This window comes from Dermacentor albipictus, chromosome 4 (assembly GCF_038994185.2).
Source record: "Dermacentor albipictus isolate Rhodes 1998 colony chromosome 4, USDA_Dalb.pri_finalv2, whole genome shotgun sequence".
NCBI classification, from domain to species: domain Eukaryota; kingdom Metazoa; phylum Arthropoda; class Arachnida; order Ixodida; family Ixodidae; genus Dermacentor; species Dermacentor albipictus.
Window position 1 is genome coordinate 157,834,836 of NC_091824.1, and position 15,077 is coordinate 157,849,912.

Below are 15,077 nucleotides of genomic sequence, written 5' to 3' on the forward strand. Positions count from 1 at the left end.
ATGCTACAGTTGCCGGTAAGCGGCAACTGTAGCATACGAAGCAGAGAGTGACGTAGCTACAATTTCATAAGTATCAGAAGAACCCGCCTAGCAACTGATTTCATTTTTGTTCTGATAGCGCTACTGAGAGTGCACGCATAGGTAGGACTCCGGAAAAGCAGCGTGAACACGATGAACACGATGAGCGGCGTCGGGAGCACCAATGTCAATATGCACAACAGCGACGTGCTCAGGCTCAGCAGGACTCATTTCAAGGCCACGTCACATTGGTCTATCGGATCCGGTGATACCACAGCTTCGCTGGTCAACCACCTTCGCAGCGTGCTTTGTAGCCCATCTTTTTTAAAAAGTGAAGCTGGCCCTCGCGTACTTTTCCTGCAGTGGCTGCTGCTGCTGTTTTGCCGGATAGCTCATTCTTGAAAAAAAAATTGTATCGTGGGCCCGATGGTTGGATGAAACTTAGGGTCCCGCGGCACAGCAAACCCGGTACTCATAACTATTGGGCCACAATCGCACGTATACTTTTAGCGTATCAGCACCAATCAGCTGCAATCAGCTGTTTGAGATGATCGCCTTGCGTGTCACAATGCGTAGCACTGGTGCGTGATCGCAAAGCGGCACGCACTCGAGCAGCTGCGAAAGGGCTGCGTTTGGACCGCTTGTAACGTGAATTATGTGATATGAATGGGGCCTTATGGATCACCTTGCACTGACGTTACAATGAAACAGAAACAGGTTTCAGCGCTCGTTATGCATTTACAGAAAGCTTCGCTGAGCGTAGATTCCCACAAGGTACATTGGATCTACCGCACTTTTTTTTTACTTGCAGCACTGATAGACACTGATAGCGCACGGTGCAAGTTGATACGTCTCAACACTGCCAAGGGCATTAATTATAATTTTGCTGCGAGCCAACCCCAGCCAACCATCAGCGCCCATCCAGAAGTCAACGAAGCGTTGACACCGACTCGAGACGGGTCGACAAAAGGCCCCTCTACCGTACCTGACAAGCTCAACTAATAGAAGAAGGGGGCCCAAGTCGACGGCTACCGGAGGACCAGAATGCTGCCGGATGCCTAGAATGCTGCACGCATCAGAGGTGGGGTGCCATCTGAGGTACAGTGCCGTCGCGTGTGGAGTGCTGCTGAACGATGCGATATCATAGGCGGGATATTGCGACCGGTTAGACGATTGTGATTGGCCGGGATACAGTCATGAGATTCCCTAGTCTATTCGCCTAGGGAAGGCGACGGTATTAAAGGCGGAAGTATTAAACGTGTCCTGATGTCAACTCGGATGTTTAATATGCTCCAGCATAGAGTGAGCTTCCGTATCAGCAGCTGGTGCCACTAATGTCAAATAAAACCTATTTCCTTCATTCCTGCAACCGGACCTATTCTTCAATGGGCTCGGTGGATTCCTGGTCCAAACGCCACCTCGAGCCGTAAAAAAGTGTTTGCGCGAGCGAAAGAAGAAGAAATTTGCACGCGGCTCGCTCGCTTCCACCGGTAGCCATATTTTTGGGGAAAGTCAAGCGAACGTTTCTTGACACGTAATCACAAGGCTTGCGTCCGCGTTCTTTTTCATTTAGCAGCCTACTTGATTTATAGGTTCTGCATTGATGCAGTGTCTTTCCCAGTGGTGGTCGAGGCTCACTGCGATTGTTCCGGGTATTTGCTTGTATTTCCTGCACCGAAACACTGACAAAGCAACATGGGCGAGGAATGTAAGTCACGTTAATTCTTTACTATTTGATCTGTGTCGCCCATGTAGCGCTACATCGTATAGTTGCTTATAGCGAACGGCCTTGCGCTGAAGCTCTCCGCAGTCGATATGAGCGCTACGACACACCTTATAGGGAGCGTAAGAAGCGAAACGGCACATAGGCGTTCCAGCCTTGCGTTGGCACTTCGAAACGATTTTTATCGTTTATCGGTTATCGCTTATGACGAGTTTCATTTTACCGCTAGTAGCTGTTTATGCCGCGTTATCTGTTTTTCTTGATTTCGACGCTACGGCCTACCTGCGTGCGCGACATTTGCAGTACTCGGAAACATCTTATCCCAGCCGGGACGGCTTATGTCGGCCGCAGTTACGACAGGCATTTTACCTTGAAACCTATCTTGGAGCTCTTAAAGGACAGGATGAACTGATACAGTTAGCGGCAGCCTCCCCTTCGAGATATCAGGTAGGGCGCGTTGGTTTTAGCCGTAAATTTCGAGGGGTTAAGCCAGCACGTATGCGTTGCGTAATGCACGCTAGGTGTCAATATGTTCCTGCTAGGTTGACGGCTGAGTATCAATAATGCGCTGGAGTCACATATCACAATTGTCGCAGAGATTGTAAGAATGCCTTGTAAAAGCTTAGTGTTGATAACATAGATGCTTCCAGAGTCGTCCGCCATCCATCTCTTAACCATGCATGCTTCAGAAGCTTATTAAGGCAAGAAACTGCATTACGCGGATAAAAACAACACTCTTATTAGCGGTGTTTTTTTTCTTCTCGTTAAGCGGTTGCCTTGGAGATGCCTCCACGTCACTTGCAATTTCTTCCCAGTGTGTTTACCTTGAAGGTTTCTGTGATGCTGTGATTTTTCTTTCCACTGATTTGCGTGAAGGGCTCACAGAGGAGATAAGCCGTGATACGATGGAGAGTATTGGCAAGATGTTGGCATTTGCTGCTTGATACATGCGAGCTCATACATACATGATACATACATACATACAGTTGTCTGTTACAAACAACCATGCCGCTACAACTGACTTCTGCTACTGTGGGGTATGTTTTGACCTTGCCTATTTTTATTTACGTTCTATTTCTCTCTGCAGCGATTATGGAGTCACAGGTGTCGACAGAGGGTAAGCACATTTTCCTTTATGGTTACACCGGATGTATTCAACCTATACATGATGTTTTTTCCTATATGGCGCGTGGAATGATGTCAGTGTATCATACTTACTGCCGCGGGTAGCCTGTTTACATGGAGGAAAGGAAATGTTAGGAGAGGCCCCTTCCCTCTGGGCTTGGTAGGAGCCGCGCAAGACGCCAAGTGATGCAGCTGCCCACCGTGCTCTAGGGTGACGTCTGTGCAAGGCGCGGGTGCAAGCCATCTATAAGGGGGAATGTTTCCCAAACGCAGAAACATGCGAGCTTTCAACAATAGACGCATGCGACCGGCATAGTCAGCTCAGTAGCATAGACCTAATAGTCACTTTTTGGAAGCATTTGTGTACCGGAAAAGACCAGTCGTACTTAACATCTAAATTCAATCAGCGTAAGCATAAAACAGAGTGCGCAACACTTTTGCCTTCTTTAGTTTAAATATATTTGACTATATACTCCCTGTAGTTGACCAGTGCAAAATGTCGCAGTTCATTGAATGCTTTAGGGGCACGAACGCAAGACACTAAATCAGTTTGGAGCGATTAACAGTTGTTTGAAAGCTATGTTGTTAATTTCGAAATATTATCTTGATTATTTGAGGAGAAAATGAAAGTTATTATTTCAGTTTGGAATTTCGCCTTAATCTCCAATGCCGGCAAGCCACTGTGACGTCACGAATTTTAAAGTACTTTTTCGTAAGTAGGCCGCGTTGGCTGCCCAAATGTTCCCGAAATACTCCATCTTCAATCGTTGGTTCCTTTACAGCACAATGTAGTCTGTCATTGCCCCTAAAGAATTTACTTGGCCCAAGAAGACGCTGCCCCATTCATGACGTCATGTCGAGCTGGTGCTGGAACTTCATTGAGGCGTGGCTACCCGTCTTTTGTTCTTGCGCTTTTCACGGCTTGTCAGGCGTTTTAATATTGTAAGAGGGGTGTTTTTGGCATTGCACAAGGGTAATTTAAGGGTCCACACAAAGAAATTGTTTTTCTCTTAAGGGTCCGTTTAAAGTATTCACAACTCTCTACTTGACGATGGAACCTTATCAAATGAAACAATGTTTTATAGGAAGTGGGTAATCATATACGCCATGGCCCACTATAGAGGGGAACATCCATTCGGTATTCCGCCGTCATGTACAACCGAGCTGTGACATAAACACCTGTATGCTGCCGTCACGTATGGATACCTACTGTCATGTTCTGCGCTAAGTTGCCATGAAGACATCATGAAGGACTTTCGAATTCACGGCGCTGCGCGAGCGTTGTGTGCCATGAAGACGACGGAGACGACGTGCCGAGCGGCTCTTGTGCAGGCGTGGCTAGCGCTGCAAGAAAACACAAAATAGAAAATAAATACCGAATAACAGAAGTGCGCTGGTGACTAGACAGCAAAAGAAGAAGAGGAGGAGAACAGAATGAGCGACGTCGGCTGATGGGATTCGGCGGATGAGGGCCTGCACTGCGGAGGCGTACGCTCGTGGGGCCACAAGGATCCCAGCGAACAAGGTCTTCACCCCGCCGCACCGAAGCTTCCCCGCTTGCCTGGTGTCTACCGGGTACGACGTTAGCAGGGGCCGTTCGAGGAAGGCTGCTGGGGTGCGGAGGTGCGGGCTTGACGGGCTCCTGGACACCGGCTCGTAGATGCCTCCACCCAGACGCGTTGTGCATTTCACGACGACCTGTGGCGTCTCCACCGGTGTTGCGGAGACGGGGAAAGCGTTGCGACAGCTGCATGGCTCGGCCGTTCTCGAGCGTCTGCGACCGTCACTGTGCTGCGGACGCCGTCCCGTCGTCTAACCAAGATAAACAAACAACCGGTGAACTTTTTTTCCACAGTCTTGATGAGATGAACTCGCACTCTTCAGTTAACTCTGTACATTTGCCAGGACTACGTTAAGCTACAAGTTTACGTATGGCCTCTGGTTGCACTTCGATGCAATAGATCCTTTCTTGGCAATAGGTTGGGATATCGTAGGCTCAACGCCATAACGCTCTTTGCCACTCCTTTGATTTCTGCTTTCTACAGTGTGGTTCTTGTGTGATTTAAGTTGATCCTGGCTTTGTTCATTTCTGGAGCCGATGCAACACCTCGGCTTGTTAAATAAGACACGAACTAAATTTGTTACACCTACCAAACGCATCGCAATAGCTTTCCGTAATATTCCAAGAAAGGTTGCAGTTATATCGCTCCTTTATTTTTACTAGCTAAGCATTTCCTTCTTCGAGGGATCACCTGCGACAAACATCGAAATGCGCTTCGAAATCACCCGAGTATCGATCGCGTGCAGTGTCAGCGCCTCATAATGGCGAGAAGCCGCTGTACCGACAGTATATTACGCGTAAGCGCACGAAGCGCTGTCCGATGTGAGAGTTGTCTGCTATGCTTTTCTCTTCAGGAGTGCACGCCCTCGGCGTTGTTGTATTTCACGCCCAACCGTCCAGAGGAATTTCACAGACAGTGCCTCGTAGATGCTAAAAAAACATCACTTATTTTCTTCATCCTAATTCTATGACGCATGCGCAGATCCAGAAATACGAAAAAAAAAACGAAAAGTGCAAAAGTGCATATGGAGTCTGGCGTGTCTCCTGTTGAGGTTATAAGCACTCCTGCCAGGCACGTACCGAGGGGGGGAGTAGGCGGGGCGGGCCCGGGCCTTCCCTCCCCCCGAATTTAAGGGACGTACACCCCCCCCCCCCTCTCTATCCGCCCGCGCCACCACTCCTCGCACACATTCATAAAGCGCCGACAAATCAATCTGCTTGACGGTCAACGTTGTGCTGCCTTTTAAAGCGAAAGCAGTGCATGACTAACTTCCGTCGCTTTTTTCGGCTTACGTTAACAGAAAAAAAGATCATGTGGGCCGATCCTGGTGATCGTGAAGAAGGGGTCCAAGATCAATGGCACATACGCCTGTGGACTCGGGAACTTTAATGCACGCTTCGGAATCTTCGGGATGGGCCCATGTATGGGTAGTGCTTAACGCCTGCTTCCCCTCCACCGCGGGTCGGCCCGTCATTGCACTACTTCGGGATGGACCCACGTATGGGTAGTTCTTAATGCCTGCTTCACCTCCGCCGCGGTTTGGCCCGATATTTCACTATCTTCAGGCCGACCCGCAACGTAGGTGAAACACTTTGCTTTTCGTTTAAGAGCTTTGACTGTCGTCAACTTTCGATGCCATTCCGTCTTCACAGAGTCGAATGGTTGTCATGTTTTTCACTCCTTTTGGATGGCGGTCGTTATCGGCATATCCTGGGATGTGGAGGTCAGTTTTCTCATCGATTCGGTGCCCGCGCGATTAACTCAAGATGCATTCAGCTGTCACCATCTATTGCAGCAGGCAGGGCGTAGTTTATTGTTTTAATTAAAATATTTTATTTATGATGCCCAACACAATTTTATGTAACCATCTATTCAACGATCACGCGCATCGCTGTTGCTTCGTTAGTCCAACCTTCTTTGTTTAGACTAATCTAGGTGCCAGAGAAAAGAAACTCGGTTCATAGTGAACTGCTGTGTATCCTCATGGAACGAGTTGCGGCCGGAGAACGCACCAGTTGCGTTTAACTTTTCCTTTTGCTTCATTGTTTCCTCGAGTAATGGCTCTCCGCGACGCTAGCAGATCCTCGGAACCATATATCGACGATATGGGTTAGATAAGGTGGAAAATAGTATATTGCGAAACAGCGTCCATCATCAGACCCTCGAATAACCGTTCAACACATAAGCAATATGAATGTCACGCCTTACCTCGTCTTGTTTTCCCTAATTGTACAGCATTTCTCGTGCAAAATTGGCAACTTGAAACAAGAGTCGCAAGGAGATGAGAAATAAGTGATCTGCTAAGGGAGAAAGCTAAGGCAACAGCCAAACAGGGAGGAAAAGCGAAAATTGTTTGTGAAAATATTTATAGATCAACATCTTTTTATGTAAAAAGGAAGTAGAGGAAACACTGTCGGAAGTGGAGAATAATTCCGTGTGCTTTGAATGACTCTTCTACAGTTACCATTCGAGCCGCCTGACGTAGCCACTTCCCTGCTTTGCTAATGGGGGTGTTTTTCTAACCTTCCGTGGTGGGCGCAGTACGTCTAGAACAAGAGCGTCCTGCGCTCTACGTGGTTGTACGGGACTGGTGACCAGGCATCGTTACGCAACTTCCCAAATAACAACACGAGTCGATTTTGGCATTTGGTAGAGCAGTAAATGAGGGATCCAAAAATGTGGTTCTTCCGCAAATATACAGTTCGCTAAAGTTATTCCAGAGATCATTCACAGAACGCTACTAGAAATCTTTATTTTACACTTTTTCTGGTTAACTTGTTCTTGGCATGGGTCTTCCTTCGCATCTTTCATGCACGAGTCCATTTGATGTGGTTCTTTGTTTGTCAAGTAAAAAAGAGGTGTATCTCACAGGCGTACCTGTGAGATACACATTATATCTATTCTCTTTTGCGGGTTTACGCGTATTTATGGCGAATGGTGGGCATTATTCACATTTGTACTCGTAAAAGCACCCTCTCCCTCATTTGCATAGAAAAGTTACCTTGGGTTGGGCACCCCCCCCCCCCCCCCGAAAAATAATCCTGCGTACGTGCCTGACTCCTGCATTTCTTAATCTTTTTTTTTCATTGCCTGCGTCACCGCGAACGACCGCGAAGCTTTTTTCGCATTTGCCCCAATTAAACAACCCATTCTGACCAAACGGGGGTACCGATACTCATTTGTGTCTGGAACCGGGCGTTTGTTTCACTGACTCATATTGTTATAACGAACTTTCCGCAACGTATTTCGAAAAGATGAATGGCCACAGTGTAAAGGCCTAAAAAATTCAGCGTTACGTGCTATCGCGTTCAGTATGAGCTACACCCCGCGAGCAGTTTGCCGCGTGCTCATTCGTTATAGCTCATACTGAGCGCGATAGGACATCAAACAACCATAGTTTTCTACAAAATTAGTGGGGTAGTCTGGCTGTAGTGTCTATGGGATCGACAAGCATAGTGACTGAGACACGAGGGGAATGATAGTTACTAAACGGACTTCTTCCTTGTGGCTGAACGGCTTTGTGACTTTAGAGATTGTTCATCTTCAAGAAAATATTGAGTTAAAATGCAACAATATGAATGATTCTGCGTATGCGCAGAGTCATGTTGCCTTCTTCGTTTGGGATGATAGGATGACCTAGAAAGTGAGGCCAACAAAGGTAGTTAAAGCGCCACAAAGTAACAAAAGCATTCGAAGCTACAAGCAGGAAGGTCTGACCATCATATTGCTGCTAGCCAAATAATTGCAAAACCTGAGTTCCCTGTAGCAGTTTTAGCACGAAGCTTTACGCAAACAACCTTTGCTTTCTTTGTCTTCATGGTTCATGTTTTACACATATGTTTTCACAGGCGATGAGCTGAATGAAACCAGAAGGGTGGCCGCATAGCGCATGATGAACTCGAACTTTATTTCGTTGTGGTTGCTATGTGTGCTTGTGTGGTTAGTGTTGAAGTTTGGGCGTCACTCAGAGGATCGGTAGCGAACGCCGTCGGAGGGTTTATATATGGGGTACCTATGCACTGCTGGTTCGTCACACGAAGGCTAAATGGCCCAACACCATCGTCAGTGGCTTTACACCGAGAGTAGCTTGCTGCCAAGCAGTTAGGCGTCAGAATATTAACGGAACAGTAAAGGGTTTATTTTACACATATACAAGAAGGTACGGAACAAACATATTTACAAGTGAGATAGAAGCGTGCAAACTTAAAGAATTTAGGGGGTGCACTCATTTAGAGAACTAAAGCGCACGCACATATTTCCATTTTCAGTTAATGGGGCGCTCATGTTTACATAATTATAGAGCATACATGAAACAATCCCATTGTCCTCTATTTTAACTGTTGATATTCCCCGGATCCTTAAATCAATGTTATTGGTGATATCATGGGCAGCCGACAAGGTGGTCCAAAGCCGTAGTAGGACACCGCCCTAGATGAGGCGAATCATTAAAGTAAAATGGTATGCGCACCATCCCTGCTTACATGGCGGAAATAAGCGGGCGCATAGGACTCTTTGTCCTAGTGATGCTAGGGAAAAAGATCAAGGGAAGAAGAGGTGCGTCAGAAGGTAAAACTACCTGTCTTAGTGCCCATTTAATGTGATGACGTGAAACAGCGCTCCTTCGCTTGTTGAATTGATTCAACAAGCGAAGGAGCGAACAAGTTGATTAACGGCGCCGGAAGGCGCCGTTAATCAACTTGTTCTGCGTTGTAGTCGGCTTGTGGTGCTTGCAGATGTTGATCGGACCCTTTTTTAAAACCGTACTGAACTGCTAGTTTTGAATATTTATTGTTTTTCTTTTAACTGAATGTACATAGGCGTATAGTCACCCTCCTCTCCCCCCCCCTTCCCCAAAACATTACATGCTAGCAAGCTTCCGAGCTCCATGAATAGTTTACGTCACAATATGCTTCTGCATCATTTCGCAGGAGGTTACTCTCTTGCCACGTCATAACGCAGTGGGTACTCACATGGTAGGAAGGCATTTCGACATTTTGGCGCTCAACGCAGCTTGCTCGGTCGCCTCCTATGCTGCCAGTCGCTGTGAGACCCAATCTAAGAAAATAGCACACCGTAGCGCGAGCTGAAGCGAGGGTGAAAGACTCGTAATGTCCTGTTGCCACGTGACTACCTGCTGCCTAATGACGTCACAACATGGTAGAAACGAAAACTAAGCTGGCTCCGCATAAAACTGTTACATTAAATGATTTATCGCTCTGTGAGATATTCCAGTATTTTTCGTGGGGTCTAGAGGTCCCGAAACTTCATTTAACGCAAGAACCGAACAAGCTTTAGAGCCCGCTTTTAGTTGAATTTCCGCGGTTACGGGGACCCCGTCGTCGACGTGTTCTCAGGCCGCTAGCCTGGTAATTATTATGAGGTTACTAAACATGGTCCTGCGTGTTTCGCAAGAGGGATTCCGCACTGTTAGCGCCGGCTAGACGATTGAGTGCAATGAGTTTGGACGAGTTCAGAATGAGAACGCACCCACCGCGCCAGCTGAGTGGCTATGGCGCTGCGCAGCGAAGCTCGAGGTCGCAAGTTCGATCGCTGAAGGGGCGGCACGTTATGGATGCACGTTACAGGAGCACAGATGAGCAAAATTAATCCGCATATCGCCACTACTGCATGCCTTATAATCAAGTTAATTTAGCATTGTTCTTTTTAACCATTAGGAGGCGCTTTACTGCTGAATGTATCGATATCAGCATGTCAATGATAACCCCGGCAAGGAGCTTGAACGTAATTTTGTTCTTGTCGAGATCACAATGTTACCTTCTACATGCGCCTTCCGGCTGGAAATGCGCTCTTAACTGCCACAAAAGATGGTCTCCAAAAAAACTATTCTCAATACATTTTCGTGTGGACTTGCTGCAACAGTTAGATAATGCGCTATATGCACTGAAGTCATCAGGCTCATTCTCTGGTTCATAGCAAAACTAATTCTCAAGTTAATAAAGCAAAAGATGTTGTGTCTTCGCGCCGCTTTTAGCATTCGCTGCCTTAATGACGTCAGGGATGAAAGACGTATGGAAACCAATTGAGCTAACTGAAATGCCCCTTTTATTTCATGCTAGGTGGAGAAGACGAGTAAGTACAGTGGTTTATTATTATTTCAGAAGAGACTTACTATATGCTTTGATATTTGATGTGTGTAGCATCCGTATTTTAAGGTCTGTATTGGGTACGAATTCAAATAGTTTTTTGGTATTATTATTGTTCATTGTACACCGCAATGATTGCTTTTACACAAACATTTTTGTTTTGCAGCTGTATTGGCTCGTGGCGTTAAAGCATAGGTCATTCTGCGCTTTTTAACTATTACTAGCCCTTTAACGGTAATCTTCATAGAAATGCCTTTTAGCGGTGTCTTTACCACTTGCGCAAGCAGCCATCTTATCCGATGATTGAGCTCACTCTAATCAACAGCTTCCAAATGTTACCACGCAATCGCACCCATCAAGGTTGCACACCTTCGTAAGACGTCGACCATCTGCAGGTGACATTACGGGGGCGCCTGCAATTGCGTCAGAATGTACAGCATGTTTTGTAACACGCTCAGGTGATTTGCCTTTTTATTATGCAGTCAAAATCAACAGAACTACGCGGCCATAGCGGAGAGGCCTGTCAGAAGGATTACGATTTTTGCGGCTCCTATTTGGCAGGCACGGCCTGCAGTAGATCGATTCATGCATTACTGAAAAGTAATAAAAAGGTATACGAAGAACAAGTTGAAGCTGAGGCTAGACTGTAATGACTACGTTACCTATTATACATCTCCGCAAGGTTCCCATGGTGTCATCCACGATAATAAGTGATGATTGTTTTCTAATAATTATGTATTTTCGCTGAAGAAATGAAATTTCAACATGACAGCGTTTAGGACTTAGGACATATAGGAGGGACAAACAGCCTGTGCAGCATCTAAAACACGGCATTTTTTTTTAGTCAAATGACAATTTTGTTAAATTTACGGTTCACGCGTGAAGTATTAAAACAAAAGCTGAAGCAGTTACAGCTACACTCTTTAAATAAGGTACGAAATCCACCTTTCCTCTATACAGTCCTTGAGAAAATCGCAAATAAAGACAGCGAGGTTTTTAAGGCGGATCACTGAGAAATCAGTTGAAAACACTTCATCTGCACTTAGTAGCGATGCTTGTATAAAATAATGGGCTTTACAAATGAGCCGTATGACCCTTGTAACTGTCTCTCTAGTTGTAAGACACCTAAATACATCATGTGGGGATGTGCTTCTTGGAGGTAAGACTGAAGAAGAGGAAGGTGGGGAGAGAAGAAGATTGTGTGCAGATTTAGATGCAGAGCAGTGATTATGCTCTTCTAAATCAACTTCCTAGGTTATCTTGCATCGGGCACGGCTGTATTCGGTTACTTAGCTAGGCTGGACAAGGGCTGGTGCTACTCTACCACCTCTAGTACGCAAATGGCTCTGATAGAGTGGTGTGAGGATAATATCACTAGCGAGTTTTGTAGGAAGATCACGTAAAAGTGATAGACCTGAATTTTTATTCCTTTCCAAATACAGTCGACATATATCGCGTCGTCTGCAGCTTGTGTGTGCTTTCAGACCAGTGTGGTCAGTACGGTCCAAAAAAATCTTTCACTCACTCACAAAATTCTTTTTATTTTCTTAGACAAATGATACTTTTCTAAGACTTAGAAGCAGTAACCTACCTCTCAAATTTGAGAGTTAGATTTAGTATACATGTTTGTTGACACTATGCACCACAACTCTATGACGTACATGTTCAACGCGGAAGTTGAACGAAATTATTCCTTTTCTGCAGAATTATTCCTTTTCTGCGATCGCTGCCACGATCCTCGACGAGCTTGTAATGGCGACTATCGTTTCCCTTGTATCCTATAGTGGGCAGGTTAAGCACTGACTTTCAATGCAGTGCGATTATGTCAACTTCATTGCGCGCGTGGGAATGACGTGAAGCAATATGCCTAACGTCATCTTTAATTTGTTGTTGTTTTCAATGTACATTTAACCAAGAAACCTGTCGAATGCTCTATAAAAGTGAAAAGAATATAGGGTAATGTTCGAGACGTGTTGATAAAGGAGCCTAGAAGTGAGGACTGGCGTTAAAAAAAATAAATTATGGAGTTTTACGTGCCAAAACCACGCCGTAGTGGGGGACACCGGAAATTTCGACCACCTGGGGTTCTTTAACGTGCACCTAAATCTAAGTACACGGGTGTTTTCGCATTTCGCCCCCATCAAAATGCGGCCGCCATGGCCGGGATTCGATCCCGCGACCTCGTTCTCAGCAGCCTAACACCATAGCCACTGAGCAACCACGGCGGGTAATACACGCGTTAGCGGCCCAGCTAGAGCATCGCTTTCGAAATCGCCGGCACAGCTCTACAGGAAAGCTTCAGGCGGGCGATATCAGCTATGAAATAATTGCTTGGCGTTTTTTATTTTTACCCGATTTTCTCTGCAACAAAGCCACCCTAAAGGGCAAAAAATATGTCCGCCTGACAGTATACCACGTAGCTACAGAGGGCTTTTAAAGGGATTCCATGTAAAGAATGCTTCGCAGTCGAAGAAAAATTATCCTGTTTCGGGTTTGGTTATGCACACGAGGTTGGGCTGGTTTCCAACGTGTGTGCTCCTTCTTACCCACCATACTTACCCAATACTTACCCACCAGTTTCTCTCCAAGTAACCTTTTTTCGACAGGATGAATTTTTCTCCACGTGCGATTCTTTCTTTATGTTAGGTAAGGTTTTCTTCGCAGGTTTGTCCTAAAGTCGGGTGTTTTTTTTTTTGTCTTTACTAAACTTTTTTTCCTCTTGCGGGCTGCCGCAGAACTGATTAGCCAGGCGCGGTGACCTCTTGACGTAAAACAAGCACCGTAACATTTGTAGGCGGGACAATATAACCGCTTTGAATAATGCAGTAGTTTGTTGTCTCTTCTGGCACCCGCATTAAGGGCCAATTGTCTTGCACGCAGGAACGACGATCACACCTTCGCATTTATTCTTGGGGGCATCTGCCTCGTCTGTGCAAGCATGCTTCTGGTGATGGGATTGGGCGGAGTGTTTTGTAAGCTTTCATGTTTCTGCATCATAGTGTGCGAGATGCTCTTCTGAAATGATCTTCAGGCTATAGCTCCGTCGTTCAGTGCAATCGAGCTGAGACCGTAGATTTCCCTTTTCCTGAGATATCCTGCAGCATTATTCTCATTCACCGAATAATCAGCAGCAAGCATCCTTGATTACCATAGTCGGTAGCGTTCCGGAACTGCCGAACCATATTATAAATAACACTAGTCATTGTTAGGCTTGACATGGTTATTGAACAGATAAAATTTTATTATCGTATCCCATAATTATTCTACCCTTTTCAAAGCGTGTACTTTAGGGCTTATTTGTGCAACGAGGAAACGCTGATGTCTGTGATGGTGCATGAGCAAGCTAAGTGGTCTTACCTGGCTTATGCTTTGTCGTCTTGAAGTTGACGTTGAGAGCTTGCACAACATTTGCGCTAAGCAGCTCGACACCGCTAATCCTGCCTCCTTATGAAAGAGCCGTATGAAAAGTTGTACAGCCTTCTACTCTAACCAGATGCCATTGTGAGTAGGGATTTGGCGTTTTCTTTATTTATTCTCCTTCAGTGGCTGTGCACAGTGCTTTCCCGTCTTTGTAATTATTGTATGGCATTGTAATTACAGTCGACATAAAGCTGACTGACTCGGCTATGTCTGCATCATAGAGTAGTCTGGTAAGGAACATCCTTCCAGGAATGCGTGGTCGACTAAGCTATAGAAGTCTCGCATACTCCGGCAGGCCTTTTAAAATATACTATGGAGACAACACGCTGTGCTATGCTGCGTGGGTTGGTGCCCGCTATATTAGTGCTTTATTCGCAGGTGTTTAGTGAACGCTTTATGGCGCTTAGACCTGATTCACTTTGTCTGCCCGCACGCCGTGTCTTCTCGCCGACGCGTCCGCTTACAAGGAAAGGCTACTCGAACTTATCACGCACCTCTCGCTCAGGCACATGCGAAAAACATGCGGCGGTGACCTCTCTTTAGTATACAGCCTATCTTCTAGTGTTCCCCATCTTGTAATTGCGACAAGGAGGGAACTGTACCTTCTAATTTGAAACTATGGTCAGTCTATCTGCAAGCATGCAGTTTTGATTAATTGGTGCTCTTAATATAATTCTACAGGAAGGATTGGCTCCCTTCCTACCGGTCCCCGTGCAGTCGCTTGCACTGCTGGCAGGTTTCGCAATACGCGACTCCTTACAGATATCACTTTGCATTTTTGGCCACTAAAACGGCTGTTGTGTATTTTGGAGCGTAGTTCACTAACCTATTCACCTTTCACCATATTGAGTGACGTGGGTGCTGTGAAAAATGAGCGAGCCACAAGAGCGAAGCATTACGAGGAGACCACTTTTCTGTTGTTCTGTCTCCGTTGGCGATGTTACGTGATGCCACATCGCAGAACAGATTTTGCACTGTTGCGCTGTTTCGTCGAAGTGCACAATAAATATCAGCGAGTTCGCGTTTTCTCGTTGGACCTTGGACGCGCTCTCCTGAGAGTATAAGATTCAGGATTCGCTCTTTTGCGACATGTGGCGATCAGTCAGATTCAGTGGCTTATCCTCG

At 46.0% G+C, this 15,077-nt stretch overlaps 1 protein-coding gene across 3 annotated transcripts in view; it reads left to right on the forward strand.

The window, feature by feature from the left end:
• Positions 1-1,533: 1,533 nt before the first annotated feature.
• The window catches only part of LOC135915801 (uncharacterized), a 32,182-nt gene continuing 18,638 nt past the window's right edge, over positions 1,534-15,077 (forward strand). Inside the window, exons 1-4 of one of the 3 annotated variants that reach the window (XM_070538174.1) lie at positions 1,569-1,726; positions 2,829-2,858; positions 10,506-10,518; positions 13,413-13,504. In XM_070538174.1, the coding sequence (XP_070394275.1) occupies positions 1,714-1,726; positions 2,829-2,858; positions 10,506-10,518; positions 13,413-13,504 (148 nt within the window). In that variant the 5' untranslated portion in view covers positions 1,569-1,713. Of the gene's footprint in view, positions 1,727-2,828; positions 2,859-10,505; positions 10,519-13,412; positions 13,505-15,077 lie in introns of all 3 variants that reach the window. The other 2 variants (XM_070538175.1, XM_070538176.1) reach the window with 2 other exon arrangements.